This window comes from Trichosurus vulpecula, chromosome 5, assembly GCF_011100635.1.
Source record: "Trichosurus vulpecula isolate mTriVul1 chromosome 5, mTriVul1.pri, whole genome shotgun sequence".
Lineage (NCBI taxonomy): Eukaryota > Metazoa > Chordata > Mammalia > Diprotodontia > Phalangeridae > Trichosurus > Trichosurus vulpecula.
The window spans coordinates 212,573,573-212,600,775 of record NC_050577.1 but is presented as its reverse complement, the minus strand read 5'-3'; the positions used below and the strand labels follow the sequence as shown (position 1 = coordinate 212,600,775).

Here is a 27,203-nt window from a genome sequence, read left to right as displayed (position 1 = left end):
TTTGAAAGTCACATTTTCTGTTCACCTCTGGTCTTTTCAACAAGAATGCCTTAAAGTCCTCTATTTCATTGAAAATCCATTTTTCCCCTAAAGTATTATACTCAGTTTTGCTGGGTAGATGGTTTTTGATTTTAATCCTACCTCCTTTGCACTCTGGAATATCATATTTCAAGCCCTCCAATCTCTTTAATGTGGGAGCTGCTAAATCTTGTGTTATCCTTATTGTGGTTCCACAATACTTGAATTGCTTCTTTCTGGCTTCTTACAATATTTTCTCTTTGACCTGGTGTAGCAACAATCTTGCTAGCAGCTGCTGTGGGGGTGTAAGACCCAACAAGACAAGCAACAAAAGCTGCCAGCACAGGTTCTTTTATCTGCTTTACTAAGGAAAGTAACATTAAGGGGTTAATAATATTACTTTAATCCAACATACAAATATCATTCACTTAGTTCAGGAGGAAAAGCTAGCACCTTGAAATTCAGAGCAAGTACAAATTACAAACATGCATTACCAAATCACAGTTCACAGTTACCAGAAAAGCATCAACATCTGGGCTGACAAGCTGGAGAGTTCTTAACAATGCCTGCCCGATGTGTCCACATCAACACTCTTCCATGAGTGACAGCCCCAGAGAAAATGCTAACCTTTGAGTTTTTATACTCTGTTCAGGGCTCGAAGGATTTATACCTAGTTAGCAAAAGGGTGTGTGCATGGAGCTTAGCACCTAGTTAGTAAAAGGGTGTGGGCCTGGGGCTTTGCACCCAGTAAGGCTCAATCAAAGACAATTAATTTAGCATTCCAAAACAGTAAAAAAAAATCCCACCTTAATTACCAATAAGAGTTTTCCTTTTGGGATCTCTTTCAGGAGGTGATCAGTGGATTCTTTCCATTTCTATTTTACCCTCTGGTTCAAGAATATCAGGGCAATTTTCCTTGATAATTTCTTGAAAGATGATGTGTAGGCTCTTTTTTAATCCTGGCTTTGTGGTAGTCCAGTGATTTTTAAATTATCTGTCCTAGATCTATTATCCAGGTCAGTTGTTTTTCCAGTGAGATATTTCACATTGTCTTCTATTTTTCCATTCTTTTGGTTTTGTTTTATAATTTCTTTTTGGGGGGGGGCAGGGCAATTGGGGTTAAGTGACTTGCCCAAGGTCACACAGCTAGTACATGTGTCAAATATCTGAGGCTAGATTTGAACTCAGGTCCTCCTGACTCCAGGGCCAGTGCTCTACTCATTGCGCCACCTAGTTGCCCCCTGTTTTATAATTTCTTGATTTCTCATAGAGTCATTAGCTTCCGTTTGCTCCATTCTAATTTTTAAGTAATTGTTTTCTTCAGTGAGCTTTTGGACTTCTTTTTCCATTTGGCCAATTTGGCTTTTTAAGGCATTCTTCTCCTCATTGGCTTTTTGGACCTCTTTTGCCATTTGGGTCATGGCAAATACGACTTGTTTTTCATGATTTTCTTGCATCACCCTCATTTCTCTTCCCAATTAATCCTCTGCTTACTTGATTTTCCAAATCCTTGTTGAGCTCTTCCATGGCCTGAGACCAATTCCTATTTTTCTTGGAGGCTATGGATGCAGGACCTTTGACTTTGTTGTCTTCTTCCGGTTGTATGTCTTGATCTTCCTTGTCACCAAGGACATAAGTAAAAACCTTTTCACTAAGAAAGTAAGATTCTGTAGTCTTATTTTTCCCATTTGCTCATTTTTCCAGCCAATTACTTGACTTTTGAGATCTTTGTTGAGTGGAAGGTGTACTACCCCAAACTTTAGGGATTTTGTGCAGCTGTTTTCAGAGATATTTCTAGGGACCTGTAAATTTTCAGTTCTTCCAAAATGGTATGATCAAAGGAGAGTTGTTTACTCCCCTCCTGGCCTGTGCTCTTGTCTGTGAGCAACCCCAAACATTCTTTTCTTCCTTGGAACTGTGAGGAAGATTCCCTCTCCACTGCTACCACAAGCTCCACCACACCAGCGCTCCTCCTCACCCCAGGACTGCCACCCAGGACTGTGGCCCAGATCAGTGACTCAATTCCCCCATCATCTGTTGGCTAAGAACTCCAGAAGCAGCCAGTGCTGTAGCAGTGGTTGCCATCACCCTAGGGCTGAGGCTAAGACTAGGGCAGGGGCTGGACCATGGTCCTCTCTCACCCAGGTGAGAGATGTTTCCTATTGACCTTTGAATCTGTCTTTGGCATTTTTGGGTTAAGGAGTCTGGAAATCCCCATAGCTGCTGGTGACTCAGTCCCCTAAGGCCTGCTTCAGCCCCATCTGTGACAGCATGGCCCATGCTGGACTGTGTTCCACTGACAGCCCAGTGTGATAGATGCTTCCTTTCAACCTTCCAGATTGTCTTAGGCTGGAAATTTGCTTCAGTCTGTCATTTTGTGGCTTCTTCTGCTTTACAATTTGTTTAGAGTTATTTTTACAAGTATTTTGAGGGATATGGGGGGAGAGCTCAAGCAGGTCCCTGCTTCTACTCCGCTATCTTGTCTCCGCCCTAAAGGGCATATTTCTATGACATAGAGGGAACTGGATAAAATTTAAAAGAATAAGAGACATCCCCCAATTGGTAAATTATTAAAGAATATAGGCAGTTTTCAGAAGAAGAAATCCAAGCTATCACTAGCTATATGAACAAGGTGCTAACTCACACCCATTAAATTGGCTAAGTTGACAAAAAGGAAAACGACAAATTCTGAAAGGGCTATAAGAGAACAAGTACATTAATGCACTTCTGCTGGATCTGGCCATTCTAGGAAGCAATTTGGAACTATGTCCCTAATGAACTGTGTATACCCTTTTCATCCAATGATACCACTATTAGGACTATACCCCAGAGAGATCATAGAAGGAGGAAAGGGCCTCCTTACATACAAAAATATTTATAGCAACTACTTTCGTGGTGATAAAGAATCGGAAATTGAGAGGGTACTTGTCAACTGGTGAAACAGCGGAATAGTTATGCTTTATGAATGTGATAGAATATTATTGTTATGCTAATAGAACAGATGAAGGGAATAGTTTCAGAGAAACCTGGGAAGACTTGTGTGAACGGAAGCAAATGAAGTGATTAGAAACAGGAGAATATTTATACAGCAATCCTGTAAAGACAAACACCTTTGAAACACTTGGGAACTATTATTAACACAATGACCAACCACAATTCTAGAGGACTCGAAGGAAAATGCTATCTGCCTATAGATGGAGAGGTATTGGATTCAGAATGAAGCATTTTTTTTCTTCAGGCCACAACTAGTAGAGGAATTTGCTTTGCTTGACTCTTTAGATTAGTAAAAAAAATTTTTTTTATACTTTCTCAATGGTTAGGGAACAGGAGATGAGAGGGAAAGAATTTGGAACTGAAAATGAAATAAAATTGAATTTAAAAAAGATGCAGAGAAGTTGGCTAGTTAGGGCTATAAAGCTAGTAAAAGTGGCAGAATCAGAATTAGAACCCAGGTTTTGTGGCCCCTATTGTTCTCTCTGCATCACAAATTGAAACTACTAAAAAGGTGTTGTGATAAGGTCATCATGTGTTGGGATTACACTCTCTGACTTTGTCTCTCTGTCTACACAAGAAGCAGACTATGTGTACCCTTTCCCTCTATAAATTCTGGACTACCATTTTTACTTTATAACAATCAATGTTAGCAGCCAAGAATACAAACTTAAATGAATAAGCCAATGTAGTCAGCATATAATAGTAATTTCATAATTCTCTAGGATATTTACTTATAAAAACTCATTCATATAATTTTTAATATTGAGGGGTAGCTAGGTGGCACAGTGAGTAGAGTACTGGTCCTGGAGTCAGGAGGACCTGAGTTCAAATCCGGCCTCAGACACTTGACACATGTACTAGCTGTGTGACCTTGGGCAAGTCACTTAACCCCAATTGCCCTGCCAAAAACAAAAACAAAAAAAATTGAAAAACCCCCAAATCAACAACGATTCCATTATAAAGCTAGAAATTAATACATACATGATGGTGTTAATGCCCGATAACTGTTGGAACATTTGTAGGCCACAACCCACAATTAAAGCTCGGCGAGTTGGAGGGTAAGTCAGCATTCTGTAGATCACAGGTCCAGCTTAAAAACAAAGAAATAAACACAGAAAGAGGTATTATTATTTCATTCCCATATTAATTGCCTACACTAAAATAACTTCCCCTAAATTTCAATAAATTCAGATGACTTAATTTTGTTTAGGTATTTCTGAGTAGTAATGTACTTTTCCAGAATTGTTGGTATTTATCTAATTGAACCTGAACGTTCTTAGGGATAAACTCAATAGAAATAAAATCAATATGAGAGAATTTAGGAAAAGAATTTCATGGAAACCTTGAAGAATTACATAGTTATAAGCATCTGAAAGCCCTAAATTGTAACTCTTTAATTTCTCAGTGAGGTACACTTATCACTTTATGTTTACCACTTCTTATTAATGTTTAAAAATTTACCCCCCAATTGGGTGCCCATTGGAAACATCATGTTCTCTCTGCCAAACTTAATAGCAAAGGTGATGCTCTCATAAGAGCAGAAGAGATTGGGATTGTATTAATCATCAATCTGGACATGGGGACAGTGATACATTGGACTACTTGATCCATTTGATCAAGGATTATGCAGCCACTTCTGCCCAACAATGCTCTTTGAGCTAGTCAGAGCATCCCCTTTTGAAAATTCAGTATGATACAATCTCATGATCTCACATATTTTTCAACCTGCCTCTGACTGGAAACTTTGATATGTAGACTCTCTTCCTCCACCTAAGGACAAGAGATTTGTCCTTACACCAGTTGATACCTTTTTAGAATAAAGATTTGTAGTGGTACCAAATTTGCTAATGATATAGCTATAAAAGAACACATTCTTCTTCCCTACATGCTCCCTGGTAACTTCTGGTCCATTTCTAATAAGGTACCCATTTTACTCCAAATAAGGTTTAATATTGAATACAATATTCACTGAATTTTCTTTTTAAAGCAAAAGCTTTGTTATCACGTCCCAGATGACTATTCTTGGATGTCCTATCTTTTAGAAGCCATACCACCCCACAAGAAGAGGAAGGGTTCCTCCACTTCAGCAGTTTCTTGGATCTGCCCTTCAGGAGGACTTGCCTAACCACAATGGAATACTATTTTATACAATCCCCCTTGATCCTTTTCTGGCTTTCCCTAATCCTTCCTTTATGCGGGATCATTCAAGATGATATTTCTGATCAAAAGGATCCAAAAAAAACCAAAGAAATTGTTTGGGTTCCTCTTTCACCAGGAAGGATTTGGGGGCCAAGAAGTTTTATTACTGGGAGGAGTTTTGCTTTTATAAAGGTACAGAAAGAAGATGAAATTATCTTTTTTTCATCATGGTGACAAGGAAAAGAAATCCTTTGGCCTATTCAGTCATGTTCTTAAGTTTCTAGATGAAAGAGAAGTCTTCATCATATTTTAAAAAGAACCAAGATTTGGCATTATTCTCCTGATGGGGCTAAGGAAGGGAGGTTTTGGCTGGCAGACCTAAGAATATCAGACAGGTAATGGTATGAGATGAGTTCTACTATAAAATTTAGCTCTAGGATATTCTGAATGAAAGAGTCATGTGACCTCTTACTTTAATTCAGATAGTACGGACTCAGAATAGGCACAGGTGACAACATTAGATTTATCATCCATTTGATGGAGCTGATGTTCCCAGTGATACTGGGAACTGGTACTCTTGATTATTTTTTCCCAGGAAGTTTTTGTGAACAGACCTGAACATCATTTTCCTGCATTTTAAAAACTCATATTAGGGAGGTGGGCTAATGTGGTGGGGTAAAGGCAGCTATCCAAATGAACTCTTCCAACATTCCCCTCCAAACAACTTTAAAAATAACATATCAAATAAATTCTGGAGACAACAGAAGGTAGGGATGAGACATTTTTCCAGCCCAAGACAACTTAGGAGGTCTGCAGGAGAGCTCTGTGACATGCAGAGGGGACTGACCCAGAGTACAAATGGCAGCAGAAGCTCCAGTAGGGGGCCTTGAAGGCAGTTGAAAAAGTAGCAGCAGTACCTCAGAGATGGTAAGAGGGTCAGAGAAGTGCAGAGAAATGGAATAGGACCCTTTGTTGGCACTGAGAGCAAGAGCCAGTACTATCTGGAAATTATACTGTTCATAAAGAGTTCTGAGTCACAGTTCCAGGGCAGAGAAGAGTGCTTGTGGTCAGTCACAAGGGAACAGGGGCCCTGGTCAGAGTTCCAGGGTCAAATGCTAGCATTTGTGGGTATAGATGAGGAGGGCCCCTTCCTGAGTAAAGACCAGTACAGACCAAGAGAGCAATGACCACACTTCACCCAGGGTAATACCACCTGGGAAGCACTGAAAACTTAAAATTTCATTCTTTTAAAACAAAAAACAAAGGGGGAAAAAGGACAGATGAAAAACATAAATGTATCGCACAATCCTGGCCAAGACCTTGGGCTCATAACAAGAACCGCCTCAAGAAACCAGATGTCACTGCAACCTGCAGCTATTTTAAGGACTTTGTGTGTCCTTAGTGAACCATAGTGAAAAAAAGAGTAGAAATGGACTTAGAAAATGGTGACTACCAAAAAGATGTCTTGGGGTTCTCCCCTTCCTCTTCTCCCCCACAGTGATTCTTAAAGGCTCACTATTCTAATTAAGAGGACTAATCATCAAAACTAAAGATTTGGGCTTAGATTCTGCTATGGGATTTTAAAATATTTTACTTACACTGTGTCCCAAAAATCTTAGTGCCATTTTAAACTTCAGTACACATCAAAGCTTAAATGTTATTTAATAGCTATAAAAATATTTAAATACAATTTCACAGCTACTGAAGCTTAAAATAACACTAAGACTTTTGGACACCCTGTATATAAAAACAAATAGGAAAGTATGGCACTATCTTTAAGGAAACCATTCAGCCCAGCATACGTTTGTGCATCATTCTGAGCTTGTTGGATGAACTCAAATCATTAGATTTGGGAATATATAGTTTCTAAGTGTCAATGTGGGGGATGAATGACAAAGGTAGGATTGACTAGATGAGAAGAAGATGAGGGTGAATTAGGGGAAAATTCAACCTGAGCCTTCACCCCAAAATAAAATTGGATCCTGTAACACTCTGGAATGGGAAGCACTGAAAACTTGCAGACCTCCAGAACTAGCTCTGAAAACAGCAGCACCAAAAAGCCTTAAGCTTGGGACAACACCTGAGAAAAATGATTTATTTTTCTCTTATATTAATAACCAATTGTTAAACTAAGATTAAGGTTTTCCCTTACTATATCTTCATTCAGAAACTAGCCCCTATAGGTTATTCAGCCAGTCTCAGAAGGACATTGCTGATAGATGAGATAGCCTAAATCCTCAAGGTATGTGCTTTTTGATCTTGGGTAGGACTCCCCCTCACTAGAAAACCTTACAAATCCAGACAATCCAGTCCATGATTTTGCCCTTAGGAAACAAGTCCATGTCACTGGAACGTTTCATTAGAACTTAGACCGACATAGCTTATGAAAGGGAAAACCATCCAGAGTGATCTGGGTAGAGATGGATTTTTTTGGTCCAGACTGCAGGAAGTGGCCTGATTAGGTGACATTCTCTGCAACAGTTGCTGAAGACATTTTTCCCCACCTCTTCATTATGCATCCACCCACTCATTGATTGTTAACCAATCAAAGTTGATTTCCACCCTCAGGGATATACTCTTTACCAAAGGCTTTTAAGCATTCCATATTCTCCAGGGAGAGTCTTTTTGTGGTCAAGAGGAATAACTGATCTCAATCTATTAATTATTTGCTAACAACAATTAATAAATTGATCATTAATTACCCAGAAACTGTCTCTCAGAAAAATTTCATTCATCACAGCCTCCTCAACTCCAGATAAACAAAGTTCAACTTTAATATAAAGTTCAAAGTTAAAAAAAATAAGCTGGAAAAATGAGCAAACAACAAAAAAAACTTGAGCATAAAAACCTATGATAGTGGCAAGGGAAGAACAACATACAAAGTCAGAAGAAGACAACATGAAAACAGCTACAAGTAAAACATCAAAGGAAAAATGTAAATTGGATACAAGCCCAACAAGAATTCCTGGAAGAGTTGAGGGAAAAAAGATAAAAATGTTAGAGGAAAAATTGATTTAAAAAATGAGAGTGACACAAAAAAAGAGAATTAACAGCCTCATAAAAGAGTCACAAAAATGTTGAAGAAAATAACATCTTAAAAAAAAAGAATTGGTGAAATGGCAAAAGAGGTATAAGAAGTCACTGAAAAAAAGAACTCTTTAAAAAGCAGAATAAACCAAATAGAAAAAGGATACAAAAACTCACTAAGGAAATAATTCATTAAAAATTAGATTTGGGCAAATGGAAGATAATGACTCCATAAGACATGAAGAAAAAATAAAATAAAACAAAGTGAAAAGGATGAAAAAATAGGAAAAAATGTGAAATATTTCATTTAAAAAAAACCTGACCTGAAAAATAGATCAAAGGGAGATAATTTAAGGATTATTGGACTACCTGAAAGCCATGATGAAAAAAGAGCTTAGATATCATCTATCGAAAAACTGTCTAGGAAAACTTCCCAATAGAAATGGAAAAAATCCACTGATCATTTCCTGAAAGACATCCCAAAATGAAAACTATCAGGAAATTCCAGAGCTCCCAGGTCAAAGAGAAAATATTGTAAGCAGCCAGAAAACAAAACAAAACAATTCAAATATTGTGTAGCCACAGTCAGGATCACACAAGATTTAGCAGCTTCCACATAAAAGAAGCAGAAAACTTGGAATATGATATTGGAAAATGCAAAAGAGCTAAGATTACAACCAAGAATAACCTACTTAGCAAAACTGAGTATAATACTGTGAGGGAAAAAAATGACATTTAATGAAATAGAAAATATCCAAGCATTTCTGAAGAAAAGACCAGAGATGAATAGAACATCTGACATTCAAATAAGAAGCACAAAAAGATATAAATGAAAGAGAAATCACAAGGGATTTGATAAAGCAAAACTGTTGCCGTTCCTCTGTGGAAAGATGATACATTTAACTCCTCAAAACTTTATCATTCTTAGAGCAGGGAGAAGGCATCTTCACTGAAAAATGGCATGGGAGTGAGTCAATTATGTTGGGCCAAGAAATAAAGGATGAAAATGACACGGTAAGAAAGAGGGATGCACTAGAAAAAGAGCAAAGGGAGAGGAAGAATGGGGAAAATCATCTCACATAAAAGAAGTGTATAAGGAATGGAGGGGAGAATAGGGATAGGGTAGTGGGCAATGCTTGTAACTCACTCTTATCAGAACTGGTTCAAAGAGAGAATATATATACACATTCAGTTGCATATAGAAATCAATCTTACCCAACAGAGAAATAAGAGGGAAAGGGGATAAGAGAAAGGAGGAAAGGTAATAAAAGGGAAGACAGATTAAGAGAGGCAGTAGTCAGAAGCAAAACAGACTTGTGAGGAGGAAATGGTAAAAAGAGAGAAAGAATAAAAAGGAAGAAAATAGGATGGAGGGTAATCATAATTGAATATGAATGAGATGAACTCACCCATAAAATTAAATCATAATGGACTAGAAAATAGAATCCAACGGCATGCTGTTTATAGGAGATATGCTTGAAACAAAAAGACACACACAGAGTTAAAATAAGGGGCTGGAGAAGAATCTATTATGCTTCAGCTGAAGTAAAAAAAAGGCAGGGATAGCAAGCATAATCTCAGACAAAGCAAAAGCAAAAACAGATCTAATTAAAAGAGATAATCAGGGAAACTACATTTTGCTACAAGGTGCTACACATAATGAAGTAATAAAAAGTTTTCCAGCAATTTTCTCTGATAAAGGGTTTATTTCTCAAATATATAAGGAACTAAGCCAAATTCATAAAAAATAAGGGCCATTCCCCAATTGTTCAAATGATGTGAACAATCAGTTTTCAGAATAAATCAAAGCTATCTATAGTCATATAAAAATGTTCTAAATTACAATTGATTAGAGAAAGGCAAATTAAAATAACTCTGAAATACCACTTCACACCTATAAGAAATTACAGATGCTGGAGGAGATGTAGGAAAATAGGAACACTAATGCACTACTGGTGGAGTTGTGAAATGATCTAACTATTCTGGAGAACAATTTAGAACTATACCCAAGGGGCTATAAAACTGTGCATATGTGTTGACCTAGCAATAGCACAACTAGGTCTGTATCCCAAAGAAATTAAAGGAAAAGGAAAAGGACCTACATGTACAAAAACATTTATAGCAGCTTTTGTTTTGTGGTTGCAAAGAATTAGAAATAGAGGGGATGGCCACCAACTGGAGAATGGCTGAACAAGTTGTGGCATATGATTGTGATGGAATACTATTGTGTATAATAAATGAGAGAATGGTTTCAGAAAAATCTAGGAAGACCTATACGAACTGATGTAAAGTGAAATGAGCATAACCAGATCACTACATACAATAACAGCAATATTGTAATGATGATCGACTTTGAAAAACTTAGCTACTCTGATCAATACAATAATCCAAGATAATTCTGAAGTACTCAGGATGAAAAATGGTGTACACCTCAAGAAAGAGGACTGATAAATTCTGTGGACAAACTGAAGTGTAATTTTTGAATACAAAATTTTTAAGCATTTTTGACCATGTACAATTACCCTAGAATTAACCTATACTATCTGTGAAAAAAAAAAATCTTGAGCCAAAGGTTATTCCTTTAGAACCTCTCTTTTTAATTTCCTGGCTCCTGAGACCCAGCTATTACTGCCATTAACTGTGCTGTACTGAGTTTGTATTGAGTGGATCCTCACCCTTCAAATACCCCACATTCAAGGTTTTTAAGGCAAACAGGTATGCTCTTTCCTATTAGTCTGCAAAGATGACAAACTTTGCGCACCCCTTGGGCAATTTTGGCTTGTCCAACTAGTCTTCTCTCAATTTACAGTCCCACTGCTAAGATGATTCAACAACTTCCCTGCTCTTCTAACACTATTCTCCCTCCTCCAAATGAACTGCAAAGTAGCTGAAAGTTACTGCACAGCAAGAGAGCTAAAGAAATTAAGTTAATAATTATTTCCCAGAATGGGTTCTGTTAAAGCAATCAGGAAATGAGAAGATCTTTCCTGCCCATTTGAATAGGTTTAAGGTGGGGCCCCAGGTCGGGCCAACTAAGGGAGGTCTGATTACATCTTTGCTCCTAAGTTTGCCCCAAACCGCTAATTACTAGGTGCTAAGCCGATGTGGTCATGAAGCCCCTAGGGTCCTAAGGGGAAGTTCTAAGACCTGAGCCAATCATGGGAGCTTAAGTTCTGGTGGCTCAGATGACATTTGAGGACATCTGAAACTGTATAAAAAGAGAGAACACAGCTTGGAGATTGAGATGTGGTGAAGGCGGGAAAAGCAGCAGTGGTGACAGCAGTGGCAGCAACAGCAGCAGCAACAGCAAGCAGCAGCAACAGCAAGCAGCAGCAAAAGCAGTGGCCGATGCTGAAAACAAAGTCGAAGCAGAAGAAGCTGAAGCAGCAGGCACTGCTGAGAGCAGGGCTGACCCGCCTTTGGACCCAGAGAGTGCTGAGCAAGGGCTTGAGGCCAGTGGGTAATCTTACTGGAGAGGGGAAGCATGAATACGATTTGATTTAATGTCATAATGTTTTTCTGTAGCCTCCTGGTTACTCTCGTGAGGCAGTCTTATTGGGCCTGGAAGCTTTTGGCCAGGATATTGAATTGGGGACATTGGTCCTGTGGGCTGCTACTTTGGAGCTCAAATAAATGCTTTAATTCTTCTGCCTTCTACTTAGAGAATTCCTTATATCCTGTGGTTCTGAACCATTCAGGCATATATATGATTTTCTTTGAAATCATGAACTCTGCCTTCATGGTATAGTTTCTGACACAAATTTTCCTGACCAAAAAACAAAGAGCCTCTGTTGTTGTCAAATGTTAATTTACTGCAATAATCTCCTTTGTAGCTTTTAACTTGCTGGGCATTCAACAATACCATTACTGATGTCACCAATGACATCATGAGGATGTCTGCCATCAATGTTGCAGCCCACAGACTGGGCTATTCCAAGTATCTCTTTAATGGTTACTGAGAGATCTCTTGCCAAGGATTAAGGCCTCATCTGTTGAGCAATGTTGACAGTCTCATCAAGACTGATGTTTCCATTGTGTTTAATATTTTTCTGCTTCTTTCTGTCCTTAGGAGGTTCCTTTAGGGCTTTGATGATCAAGGCTGAGGCAGAAGGCACAACCTCAGTCTGGGCCTGTCTGTTCTGAATGGTAAGTTTCACTGTTATCCTTAGCCCTTTCTAGTCATCAATTGCCTTGGCAATGTCATCACCAATCTTTTTGGGAGATAAACACAAGAGACCAATTTTGGGGACCAGAGCTGATGTAGCACCAACTTTACCACCAGTGTACCTTAAAAACACGACTTTAATTTCATTAGGGTCAAACTTGGGCAGCATGACAGCAATGAAGGTGGAGGCTTGGCCTGGATACTGCGAGGTGGTGGCCAGTGTCAGATAAACTTGGATTTGGGACAACTGAAAGGAGTTGTACCTTCACCACCATGAGCTGGAAGTCAAAAACATAATTTTCTCATCTTTATTTTTCTTGCTTTTTGTGCCATAGCTAATATGGAAATATGTTCTATGTGATTTCACATGTAATAACTGATATCATATTGCTTGCTTTCACAGTGGGTGCATGAGGGGCTGGAAGGAGGGAGAGAATTTAGAACTTGAGTTTTTTTAAATGCTAAAAATAATGATTTTTAAAAATCATATTTATATTGTTTTATATCTTTATTTCCTTTAAACTCATTCCATAGTTTTCAGCATTGTTTTGAGATTTTTTTCAAATAATGTACATTATACTTTTATTTCAGAGAAAAATTTAATTAATAAAAATATTTTAGCAGTACTTTCCCATTTAATATCACATTTAAGACAAAAACTGTTCTCTACAGTCAACTCTTAATATTCCTTGAAAAAAGTTGTTCCAAGATAGTTTCTTCAGTGGGTTTTCTCCTCCTCCCTTAGCTAAGCCACTGATGCATCATGAACTTAGAGAATTCAATGTTAGTCTAAGAAAATAGGAGGAAAGTAAACTTGCTACTACAAAAGCATGGTGAATTCCAAAGTCCACAAAGATTTATTTGCATATTGCCTGCAACAGCTTCCTCTCTGTACAGTTGACAATACATTTCCACAACTTAGTTTGTACTTTGGGATATTTAAGACTTATCTGTTGCATTTATCAAATATATAAATTTCTAGTTAATGTAAAATTAAACTATCTTAGAAAAATGAATTCAAGTGATGCACACAAAAATACTATAGGGAGGACCCCTGAACTGTCAGTGTTCTGCTAAGTGCACAATGGTGAAATATATCCACCAACAGAGGTAGGAGTTAAAAACAGATGGAATTACTATGGAATCAATATCTCCTGAAATCCCCAAGCCCCAACCTATTTAATTCACAGGTATGATTTAATGCTCATGCATTATAGGAGAGAAACAGAACAATGAGAAATTAAATACCACTTCAAGGAGCTAAATAAAAATCTGTAAAACAATATGGACTGCTCAAGTGTGTCACTAGAAAAGCAGGCACATGTAATTGGGAAGGATAGTGAGATGCAATAGCGGAAGAACCAAAGATCTGTTTATGAAATGTCAATAGCACCATGTGTGCTACTAAGGCCACTAACAAGATGCAAATAGTCCAAATACAATCCGTCAAAGCCATTACTATTTTGACCTGTGCAACACCCCCTGCACCCACTGCCCAAGCCAGTTCTTCATCCACAGTAGGCAAACTTGCAAATTTTTCCCACTTAAATCACATAGGGATAAGATTTATGCCATCTGCCTGACAAATTTAGTAGGAAAGAGCTTTGCAAGTCATAAAGTGATATAAATATAAGCTATTATTCCTGTCTACCTAAGTCTGAAAATCCATCACAAGAACCACCCAAAGTCAATAGTTTTATGAACCTAAAATATATTTGTTTTAGGTATACCACTTAAATATGGTTTAGAAAGATATCAGAATAACTTTTCAAAGCATAGTTATTGCTACATAAATGGCATAGGTAAGGTTATTTTCTACCTTGTTTTCCTTAGTCAAGGAGGGGAAGGTATTTAATAGTGAAAGGTCCCTCAGAAAAAAATTTAGGGAACTCGCCATGAAGAAACAGGTTATACTAAGATCTCAGGAGGCCTCCTGGAGCTATTGTGACATAGTTGTTCTCGGTCTCCACCCATTGGCACAGCTCACCTAGTGCTTTGAAGCATGATGGCTTAACTTACTACTGACTGAAACCACACTTTGCAAACTTTACACTTAAATCCCTTTAAATCTGTTTATTTTCTTGGTGCTTGCCCTGTCCTAAAAGCCAAGTGTATTAGAAACTCTAATAACTCAGGTTTTTGCTAATAAAGCTTTAACTGTAGCTAGTTATAAGATATAAGAGGAAACAATGAAACTATTAAATAATAACTTCTCAAAAAGTAATTTTATAAGTTTAACAGCTGACATCACAGATTGTAGGATCATAGTTTTAAAGGTAAAATGGACATTAGAGATTATATAGTCCAACTCTAATAAGGATACAAAAGACTTTTTTATACTATTACCTCATGTGATCATATCCAACTTAGAAATAAACCCAAATGTATTTCTAAGTCATTTCTTAGAATTTGAAATACGTTTTCCCACAGAAGCCATTTTACAAAGGGTGATAAGGATTCCAGAGAAAGACAGACCAAAAAAGTCTATCTAACCTATAAGGCTTCTCAACCAATAATTTTGTGGAATTTAATCATCATTTATATCAACCAATCAAATAACAGTCATTTATAAGGTGTTTACTAAGTGTTAGGCACAATGCTAGGTACTGGGAATACAAAGACAACAATAAAACATCACTTGCCCTCAAAGAGCTTATATTTTATGTTGGATAATCAACCCAGGGGTGTGTGTATACATGTAGACATATAAATACATATGTCTACATATGTAGTCTATATACAGCATGTGCACATAAACATACAGTCAATAAATATGTAGCAGACTTTTAGAAATGACCATTCTAAAATGGATAATACATAAAATAGATGGTGTCTAAGAATTTTTTTACAATGCTCCTACCTCATAGTTCTTGATAACAAATTTGGTGCAGTGCTTTTATTTATTTGTCAAAATTCTTCTCAGCTAAAGCCATAGCCAGTTAAGTTCAACATCTCTTTCAATCACAAAAACTTTTAATCGTAATTGCATTCATTTAATCCTCAGTTCCCCAAATCATAAGCCAATAGATAAGTGTGGCTCTTATTCAAACATTACTAAATCCCATATAAGTCCTGAGTCATCATTTTGAGTGGAATTGAATACATGAACTAAAAAAATGGCACAGGTCCATCATTGCTTGATTGAAATTCTCAGTTGGTAGATTTCCTTGAGTGAGATAGAGTTCTTGATATCCTAATAGAAAATAAAGCTAACATTTATATAAATTAATTTGTTTTTAAAAGCTCTACCTTTATCAAAATGACTCCTGGTAGGAAACCCATACACTGAATAATTTTTCTCCCCCAGTGCTATAATACCTATGGAAGTTTTGTGGTTCAGGCTTGCATATGTTTGTGCATATCTGGGAAAATGATCAGTCATTACAAAACTGTAGCTTATATATTTACTGGCTTCAGGGGGTTTAAAAAAATCTATAGAAACAAATTCTAAAGGTTTCCTAATATATTCAGTACAAATAGGTAATACTTTTCTTCAAACACAAGTACAATTCTTATATTTCATCATGATATTTTTTACCATCTTGGGCCAATAAAGTTAGGGCTTAATAATTTTGGGGTTCTCTCTTGGTCCATACACCCCAAGGCATTACAAAGTGCTTTTATGGCCCATAGTTCTACACTGGACAGCAATAACTTTTTTTTTCTGGTTCCACATAAGGAATAAGATACATCAAGTAGAATACTCTGTTAAATAGCTCTAATTTCTATCATTGTCTAAAAAGTAAGATGACTTCTAGGGGATTAAATTTGCATCATTGAGTTTGAATTCCTTGTTTCTTGGCTTGTATTACTTCTTATAGGCCCATCAGCCATCTGCTTTCTCTGCTCATCATGAATAGACAACTGAGAAAAAGAATTGATAAAAACATGATCCTCATACTATCGTGGCATGGTGTATGGTAGAAATCCTAAACTCTCAGCTAAATTTCCATTTGATTGTAAGCCAGACTTCTGGGTATCACTTTTAGCCTTCACTCCTTCCTTAAGTATTACTATAATTTTGGTGCCACATGACCTATGAGACAGACAATCTTCATTCACCCTAGTTGAATTAAAATTGTTAAGTGTTGCTACTCATTTCTGAAAAGCAGCATCTGACTTGGCACTAGGAAAATATGTCAGAGAATTATTCTAAATCCACATTTAGCACCATACATACACATGGCCTTTGATTTTCCAGGTGACATCTAACTTCAAAGTTAAGAATTACATTTTATGTACAAAATAGCAAAACTCATTATCACTAAGTTCTTTAATGGAAGAAGTGGTTGGTTTCTGATGGCCATCACTGACATGGAATAAGACTGCTCCTAAGTCACAGTATTTTTTTTATTTTGGAATTGTTTTATTGGTATTGAATTGAGATAAATTTATTTTAATTTATTTTTTATTTTTAGTTTACAACAGTCAATTCCACAAGTTTTTGAGTTCCAAATTTTCGCCCTCTCCCTCTCCTTCCCCCTGCCCCCAAGATAGTATGTAATCTGATATAGGTTCTACACATACCTTCACATTAAACTTATTAACACAATAGTCCAGTTGTGAAGAATTATAACCAATGGAATGAATCATGAGAAAGAAGAAACAAAACCAAAAATGAAGGAAAAAAAGAGAGCAAATAGTTTGCCTCAATCTGCATTCAGCCTTTGTAATTCTTTCTCTAGATGTGGAAAGCTTTTTCCATCATGAGTCTTTTGGAGTTGTCTTTGAATCTTGTATTGCTGAGAAGAACCAAGTCTATCAAAGCTAGTCACCATAGATACTGTGTATCTGTAATAGTGTATAATGTTCTCCTGGTTTGGCTTCCCTCACTCAGCATCAGATCATGTAAGTCTTTCCAGGTTATTATGAAGTCTGTCTGCTCCTCATTTCTTGTAGCACAATAATATTCCATTACATTCATATACCATAACTTGTTTAGCCATTCCCTAATTGATGGGCATCCCCTTGATTTCCAATTCTTTGCCACCAAAAAAACACCTACTGTAAATATTTTTGTACATATGTGTCTCTTTCCCACTTGTGTGATCTCTTTGGGATATAGCCCTAGAAGTGGTATTTCTGGTCAAAGGACATGCACATTTTTAATAGCCCTTTGGACATACTTCCAAATTGCTTTCCTGAATGGCTGGATCAGTTCACAACTCCATCAACAATGCATCAGTGTTCTAATTTTTCCACGTCTTCTCCAATGTTTATCATTTTCCTTTTCTGTCATATTAGCCACTCTGATAGGTGTGATGTGCTACCTCAGAGTTGTTTTGATTTGTGTTTCTCTAATCAATACTGATTTAGAGCATTTTTCCATATGACTGTAGATAGCTTTAATTTCTTCCTCTGAAATTAAATTAAAGATTGACATACATATAAAATATATATATAAAACAATACAATCCTATATAAGGATGTAAATAATTTGCCTTATTGATTAACAAGGGTTTTTCCCCCTGCTTACCTTTTTATGTCACTCTTGAGTTTTATATTTGAAGACCAAATTTTCCATTGAGCTCTGGCCTTTTCGTTAGGAAGGTCTGGAATTCCCTTATTTCTTTGAATGTCCATCTCCTTGCCTGAAAGATTATGCTCAATTTTGCTGGATAGTTGATCTTTGGTTGTAGTCCAAGCTCCTTTGCCTTTCAGAATATCATATTCCAATCCCTCCTATCTTTTAATGTAGAAGCTACAAGGTTCTGTGTGATCCTGACTGTATTTCCACAATATTTGAATTATTTTTTTCTGGCTGCTTGCAGTATTTCCTCCTTGACCTGACAATTCTGGAATTTGGCCACAATATTCCTTGAAGTTTTCAATTTGGGAATCTCTTTCAGGGGATGATTGGTGGATTCTTTGGATGACTATTTTACCCTCTAGTTCTAGGACTTCTATTTTTTCATTCTTTAGATTTTGTTTGACTGGTTCTTGATGTCTCATAGAGTCATTAGTTTCTACTTGCCCAATTCTAATTTTTAACGAATTATTTTCTTCAGATTGATTATGCACCTCTCTTTCCATTTGGCCAATTTTACTTTTCAAGGAGTTATTTTCTTTTAGATTCTGTAATTTTTCTTTTACCTCTCTAACTTGGCTTTTAAAATCCTCTTCAAGTTCTTCCATGCTTTTTGGGCTTGAAACCAGATCATATTCCCTTGGAAGTTTCAAATGGGGGTATAGTGTCAATGCTGTCCTCTTCTGAATTCATAGTTTGATCTCCCCTGTCCTCATAATACAATTTAATGGTCTTTTTTTACTTTTCTAGCTTGCTTCTTCATTGTGGATGCCTTTTTCCTGGCTTTTAAAGCAGATCTCTGCTTCTGGGGCCCAGGGGACTCTATCCCAAGCTTCTTGTGCTGGGAGCTAAGGGCCTCATTAATGGCTTTGTGTGCTGTCGCCTCTGGTTTTGTCAGCTAGAAGCTATATACTGCTGCAGCTCACCTGGTGCTGAGTTGGAGCTGGCTGGTGTGTGCTAAGGAGTTTCCCTGGGGGTCACTGTGTGAGGTCTGGTGGAGGGGTGGTCTGGCTGCTGGAAGTCTCCTCTTCCCCTAGGGCTGTGCTATATAGCATGGGTGGTCTCAGCTATAGGTCTGCACTGGTGTCTGCCAATTCCCCCAGCTGTGCAAAGGCACAGCTGGGGTCCTAGTGATGGAACTTGCTGGCTCTACCCCCCTCAAGCCCAGGAATTCCTGCTGGTCTGCTAAGGTGGGGCTTGCTGGGATGCTTCCCTTCCCACACTGCTCTCCTTGCATTGCTGCAAGAGGGGATCCTTAGCTTCCTGGGCTAAAAGGCTACTGAACCCTTACTTCTGGCTCCTATATTCCAGGGTTTCTCCTAAGGCAGTATTATCTGGGTTATTCAAGGGAGGGATGACAGCTCTTAGAGTTTACTTGGTCATCATGGCTCCCAGAAGTTCAGTAAGATGAGTTTCAAACCTTTCGACTGTGGGCTGGTAGCCTCAGGAGTAGGTGCTGCCACTGCCATAGTCCCTGAACTTCTGTCTCACCCAGGTCCAACAGACTCCCATGCACTGAGAGGCCTGGGGATTGCCACCACAGCCAGCAGGCTGGGAATGCTCCCATTCTGGTATGGTGCTCCAGTATGGTCGGGGGTGCTCACTCTCTCCTAGTGGATTCCACCTCTCTCAAATCTGTTCAGATTTACTTCTCAAAAGGTATCTGAAAGGATGTGTGAGAGAGTTCAGGCATGTCCCTGCTTTCACTCTACCATCTTGGCTCCCCCTTCCCTAAGTCATAGTACTGTAAGGTCATAGATGTAGAAGGAGAAGGACCCTTAGAAATCATTTGATTCAATTCTCTTGTTTTTCAGATGAAGACATTAAGTTTCAAAGATGTTAAATTACTTTCCCAAGATCACACAGCTACTAAATATCAGGGATTATATTTTAATCTGAATCAGCATTCATTCCTTGCTGACCTACATACTTAATAGAGACTCTGCAAACTGACAATTAAAAATCAATAGCTTCATAGCAGCCATCTGTACTTCATCTAATACTTTAATCAATCTTTCCTAACAATATTCCAGTGATTTTCTAAAAGAAATAAGGTAATTTACATATATCAACAATCCAAGATACTTCGTATTTCCAACTAGTTTACCAATTATGTCACTGGAAAGTGTCAAGTGCCTTCGTTATGTTATGGGGCATAAGTTAAAACTGGCAAATCCTCTGAGGAAAGGAAAGGATTAAGATAGTAAATGTTGCACAGCTACAGCATTGAAAATCACTGTTTGCCTAAGACACAATCTAGAAAGACTTGAATTATTGACACTGTGCACTGGTCTACTCCAGTTATTTTATTCACAGGTGACTGAAAGCCAGTCAGTCACTCAACTAGAATTTTTAAAGTATCAGGCACAGGTGCTAAATGTTGGGAAATCAAAGAAATACAAAAAAAAATTCAGTGTCTGCTCTCAAGGAGCTCACAGTCTAATGGTACAGACAATGTGCAAATAATTATTTATAAGCAAAATATACAGAAATGTATTAGATCTAGATCATGGACTTGAAAGGACAGAATGAAGTGTCATGACTGCCAATATCAAATTGAATTCTAAGCAGAAAAGGAAAAAAAAGTCAGCATGTCATTATTCCAGTGCAGGCCAGCTAAAAAAGACAGAAAGAGAGGTCTGAAGACACTCGGGTAGGAATTGGCTGGGAACATGGCATAGTGCTATGGGCCTTGGGGGAAGGGGGAGGAGTTGCAGCAGCAACATGAGCCCTGGGCACACCCAACATACCAGGCCAGTAAGGCAACTCAACATTGATCAGAAAGACATTCCAGAGGACTCCTGTGCTAACACTGGACACAGTATCTTTGCCCCATTGGGCAGCTCCATATCCTGATACCAAGTTCCAGGTCACAGTTCCAGGGTAGAGAGTACCAGCCATAAGGGAGCAGGGCCCATACTTGGTTAAGGACCAAGAGCACAGAGTAGGAAGGAAGGGACCCAGATCACACCACCTAGGAAGTGCCAAAAACCCACAGGCTCCCAGATTAAACAACAGAAGCTCAGGCCAGGTATCCCCCTTAGAGGAATAGAGCCATGAAGTCCAAAGTAAAAAAAATAGTCTGGAAAAATGAGCAAACAACCTATCCAAACCAGGAAGAGCTAAAACAGAGAAAGAAAATTACACACTAATTTCCTTGCTGAATATTGATGCAAAAATTTTAAATCAAATACTAGCAAGGACAATACAAGAATATATCACAAAGATCACATAGTATAATATGGTGGGAATTACCATAGGAATACAGGGCTGGTTAAATATTAGGAAAACTGGGCATAATTAACCATATTAACAACAAAAACAACAAAAATCATTTGATCCTATCAAATGGTGCAGAAAATTTTTTTTGACAAAATATAATTCCCATTCTTAATGAAAATATTAGAAATGGATACCTGATTTAGACACAAAGGGTAATATCATAACCAAATTAGGGTACAGATTTAGGGATAAAGGAAGAGTTTGTTACAAAAAAAGAAACAGAGATGGGTGGATAATAAAATGAAAAATTTTGTTTACATTAAATTAAAAAGGTTTTTCAAAAACAAAATCAATGCAACCAAAGTTAGAAGGAAAGCAGAAAATTTGAGGAAATCTTTACAGCAAATTTGCCTGATAAAAGAAGACTCAGAGCTTCCCATCAGTCCCCTTCTTCCAAAGTTCAGTTTCTTCTTTAGAAAGAAATTACTGATAATGATATTGCATTGAGTCAAACGCCAACACAAGCTGGAACTGATTTAATCAAAGGTATGGAAGGTCCATTGTGTTCTGCTCAGGCTTAGGTGGAGACAGATTCTTCTGTCTAGATAGCCCAAGGCTGGGAGTGGTCTGGTATGGTTGGGGGTTGGTCTCATAGAAGAGATATTTCCTCTGTCCATAGGTGAAATGATGGTGGGGTGATAGTATGCCCTATTGAAAAGGTATGTAAACAGGGCACCCCAACCCCCAAATGAGCTCAGTTCCAACATTGCAGCTCCATGCATATGCATGCTGCCCACTTTGAGAGAAATTAAGTGGTGGACACAACCTAATTTCATTTGTATTTTCTTAGAACAAACTCTGCAAGGGTGACAATCCCAAAGAGATTAAACAAAATAGAAAGGACCCCAAAATATTTTAGCAGTTCTATTTGTAGTGGCAAAGAACTGGAAATTGAGGAACTGTCCATCAATTGGGAAATGGCTGAACAAGTTGTGGTATATAATTGTGATGGAATACTGTTGTGCTATAAGAAACGATGAGCAGAATAGTTTCAGAAAAACCTGAGAAAACTTATATCATTGAGCAGAACCAGGAGACGATTGTACACAGTTACAATAATATTATAATGTTTATTAACTGTGAAAGATTTAGTTACTGTGATCAATACAATGATCCAAGGCAATTCTAAAGGACTCATGAAAAATGCTATCCATTTCTAGAGACAGAACTAATGAACTCTGAGAGAAAACTGGAGTATAATTTTCTCACTTTATTTTTCTTGCTTATTTCTTTTGAAACGTGGCTTACTCAAAATATATTTTGCATGATTTCATATGTATAATTGATATCATATTGCTTGTCTTCTCATTCAGGAAGTGAGAGGCTGAAGAAAGAGAGAGAACACTGAATTCAATTTTTTAAAAAGTAAATATTAAAAATAAATAGTAAATTTAAAATAAAAATACTAGGTAGCATAGGAATAAATGGGGCTTTACTTAAAGTGGCAAGTAGTATCTATACAAAATGAAGCACAATCCTTTCCAATTAGATCAGGGGTGAAGCAAGAATGTCCATTATAACCATCATTATTCAATACTAGAATTATTATTTGTACCATAAATGCTAGCTATAGCAATAAGACAAAAAATTAATTGAAAGAATAAGAATAGGCAATGAGGAAACACAAATCACTTTTGTAGATAATATGAATGTAACATTTTTTTTTAATTTAAAAAGTGTGTCATTGGCACATTTTCCCCCAGAGAGCTGGTTGTTGAACATTTACCAGCATACCTATATATCTAGGTTAGACTCAGGGGGAAGGCCTTATGATTAATGAAGACTGGAAAGGCTTCTTGCAGAAAGTGGGACTTTAGTTGAGAATTGAAGGAAGCCAGGAAAGCTAGGGACAGCATTCCTGGTATGGAGGACTATCAGTGAAAGTACTCAGAGGGAAGCTGCAAGGATTAGCAAAGAATTCATTGTCACTGCATAGCAGAATATGTGGAGGAATGAGTAAAGGTAGTAAATGTTAGTAAAATTAGAAAAGGACTGGATTAGGAAAGGTTATGAAAGTCAACAGGATTTTAAAAACCTGATCTTGTAGATAACTGAGAGCCAATGGAGTTTATTCAACAGAAGAATGATATAATCAGGTCTGTGTGGACCTGGACAAGTCACGTAATCCTGTTTGCTTCAGTTTCTCCAGTATCTTTGCCAAGAAAACCTCAAATGGGATCATGAATAGCTGGACAAACAACCAAACAACAACAAAATAGATCTGCACGTTAAGATCATTTTGACAGCTGGGTGAAGGAGTGGGAAGAAACTTGAGGAAGGGATACCAATCAGCAGGTTACTGTATTAATCCAAATGTAAGGAAATGAGAAATAACTCAAGGGTGGTGGCAGTGTGAGTGTGTGGGGGGGGAGGGCATATTCATGAAATAAGACAGAAGCAAAAGCATAAATAAAAGGACTTGACCACTTATTGGATATGGAGGTGATGGTACTTGGTTGCCTGTGCTTGGACCCCATTCCAAAATCACATCTCTCCCTAGCCTCAAAACACTGTCTCAGGCAGTTTCTCTGCAGCCCAAGGACAGTGTATGTCATACAGCAGGATAGTATGCCCTAGCAAAACCCTTATCTCTCTTCCTGATACAGAAGCCAGCTGCACCATAGAATTTATTAGTTTGAACTGGGTGTGTACTGGATGAACTGGCTGTGTACTGGCTCATAAAGATATTTATTACTCAATGGACTATATGAATCCTGGACTCCTCATTATGTGTATCCTAGACTTAGATGTATGTATATTTCCTTCATTTATCCTGTCTAATAAGGCATTGATAGGGGGCAGCCCGGGCATTTCTCAGTTAGCCCTGACCATTGGTTGACTTAGTGATGTTTCTGGCCTAAAACCACACCTCCTCATAGCCCCCCTTCTTTGTGCTATTTCCCAGTGAACCATAGGTAAAATGCCTATGCAGTAGATGCAAAAGTGCATGTTCCTTTAAGAACTGACCACTCCTTAACTACTCCCTAATCCTGCCCTGAATCACCTAGTTAGCATATTTGGCATATGTTTTACTATAGTTTAATCTATATAAACTTTACCTGTACACCTCTAAGACTGCAGGTTCCCTAAGAACTGTTGCCCACCAAAAGGCATAAGAATAAATTTTTGCCACCTTGACTGAAAGAATGCTTGAGTCCGTGAATTCATTCCAGGTGACCCTGTCAGGGAACTCCAATCTTGGGGTTCCTGGACTTCGTCAAAACCCACCAGAGCGAGAGAGATAATGAGGAGCTGAGGATGACACATGGGTTGCAATACAAGGTGACTGGGAATGTAGTGGTATCCTCGACAGTAATGGGAAAGTTATGAAGAAGGGAAGAATTTGGGGGTGGGGGAGGATTAGTCCAATTTTGGACATATTTAGTTTAAGATGTCTACGGGATATTTAGGGTGTTTTTTAATATTACATCTTTAGTCTTGTCTTCCTTGTTACTAGTACAGAACTCAGATCTTTAAAATAGGCATTCACACAGTAGGGTTATTATTTTGAAATCATCAAAGTCGAATGAAAGGTAAATCAATTATAATGTTTCAGCTGCTATTAAATATGATATTTTGCAAGCCAAATGTAACTGTCTCTTGATGAATTACTTCATTTAAGTCCACAAAATTCCAGAAATAATCACATCCACGTTTAGAGACATTCTTTTACATTTGAGGGAAAGCAAACTTTTTGCTGTTTCTAATTATGCCTGTATTATAAACTTATGACTATTGGCAGTCTTACAAGGAACACACATGAAATTCAAAGCACTATCAAAATATGAAATAAAGATGAATTTGAGGTGAAAGTTGAACAATGTAGTCCACAACTTCTTTACAGGATTTATCATTCCCAGTTACCATCACTTCTTTCTAGTTTATTTGTATACGACAGCCTCAAGTTGCCTAATACCATCTATACAAAAAAAAAAAATATGACTGGAGGAAACAGACAAGATTTTGAATGTTAGAAGAAAATGTAATTTATTTTACTTGATGGCTGCCAACATTAATAATATCCATAAGGAGGCTGTTGATTATAAACATATTGTCCATACTGTACTGCCGATACTTATTACCCCAGGGTCTTTCACGCCACTGATTAAATCTGTTGTCACTTGGCCAATGCCATCTGCCATCCCTTCCTTCAAAGTGTCTGTTATCTGGCAAGCAATTGGTTCTGTTTCTTTGATTACCTCTAGCTCTACTATTCTACTTTTCAATAATTGGAGGGGAATCTGATTCGATTAGCAAGTATCTCTTGAAAATTTAGAACAGCATCAGGTGTGTCATGTCATTCTGAACACACAAAAGTTTAATCACTTATTGATCCTTGAAAATTTGAAATAGCATTTATAAATATTTGAAAAATCTCAGTGGCTTATGGCTGCTATACAGTTTAGTTGCCTTATTTGGTGAAGAAATCTAAGTCCATGTCAGTTTTGAAGACCTCAACCTTGAGAGTCAAGATATTTAGTTTGAGACATCAATTAGACATTAGACAGTGGGATATGAGAGACTCAAGATCAGGAGAGAGCTTAAGGTGGGATGAGTGGATCTGAGAGTCATTTGCATAGAGAAGATAATTAAATCCAGGAGAGGTGAGGAGATCACAGGTAAAACAGTATAGAGATAGAAAAGAAAAGTTTATAGGAGTCTCTGGTTAATTTAATAAACTGTAGTAGGAGAACAGTTAATTGAATAATTAATAAGAGAATTAGACATTTACATTAACAGATGAGGAAATATAACATACCCCTTTGGTTGCCTTAGAATATTGGATGGGAATAGAATCAAGTAACAGGCACCCCCTAGTCAACTGCTTCATTTCTGATCCTGGTTGCATTAATTTCCTGCGCAAAATTTTAAATTTCATGTACCAGCATTGTTTCCTCCATTTCAAAATAGCCATTGAACACTTTCATTCTGCCACCTTTTGGTGGGACCAGATACAAGTATAGCAAAGTGATTGGGGGGAGGTGGGCAAAGAAGCCTACTGGTAGGCTGCTGGAGCTGGCTTCCCAAACTTTTTCTCCTTTTCAGAGTTTCTTCCCATCCTCTACTTCAGAATACATAAGTTTCCCCAAAAGTTTCATATTTTTCTTTTTTACATTAGTTGCTGAATGGCAAGAAGACCTACTACTGATAAGATATAGGTATTTGTAAGTTGAGGATTTCCTACATTTAGATATAACTTGGAAGGAGAGAGACTTGCACTCAGAAATTTAATATCAAAAAGAGCTGGGGGGGTGGAGCTAAGATGGCACCTGGAAAGCAGGGACTTGCATGAGCTCCCCACCACGTCCCTCCAAAAACCTATAAAAAATGGCTCTGAACAAATTCTAGAACTGCAGAACCCACAAAATAGCAGAGAACAGCAGGAATCCAGCCCAGGACAGCCTGGATGGTCGCTGGATGAGGTCTATCACGCACGGAGTGGAGGGGAGCGGAGCTCAGCATGGGAGGCAGCAGGACCAGCCAGACCAGGAGCCGGGCAGAACAGGCCCTAGCACCCTGAATCAGTGAGCTGTGGCAGTTCCCAGACTTCTCAACCCACAAACACCAAAGACAACAGAGAAGGTTAGTGGGAAAAGCTGCAGGGGACAGAGTTCCTGGGCAGCGGGGGAGGTGCAGCTACAGAAATACAGCAGCAGTTACTTCTGGCTCCAGGCCCACGTGGTGGGAGGAATTAAGTGGAAGATCAGAGCAGGAGTGAAGAGCCTCCTGAAGATTGGCATCAGGTCCGGGTTGGTGGTTCTTGAGGAAGGAGGAGTGCTGGTGTGGCAGAGCTGGCTATATAGAAATAGCTGTGAAATCAACGGCACATCCCCTCAAGATTGGAACAAAGTTCTCTTTGCTCTACAAGCAGTCATACCCCGACGAAAAACTCAAGGGTCAAGTAAGTTGGCTGAGAACATGTCCAGGCAGCGAAAATGCACCCAGATTCAGTCTCAGACTTTGGAATCCTTCTTTGGTGACAAAGAAGACCAAAACATATGGCCTGAAGAAGTCAACAAAGTCCAAGAACCTACACGAAAAGCCTCCAAG

The 27,203-nt window shown here is 38.0% G+C and overlaps 1 protein-coding gene across 1 annotated transcript in view; it reads right to left on the bottom strand.

The window, feature by feature from the left end:
- SLC2A13 (solute carrier family 2 member 13) overlaps positions 1–27,203 on the bottom strand; it is a 274,941-nt gene that overhangs the window by 115,596 nt on the left and 132,142 nt on the right. The window contains exon 4 of the mRNA XM_036760016.1: positions 3,994–4,102. Coding sequence (XP_036615911.1) covers positions 3,994–4,102 — 109 coding nt within the window. The remainder of the gene's footprint in view (positions 1–3,993; positions 4,103–27,203) is intronic.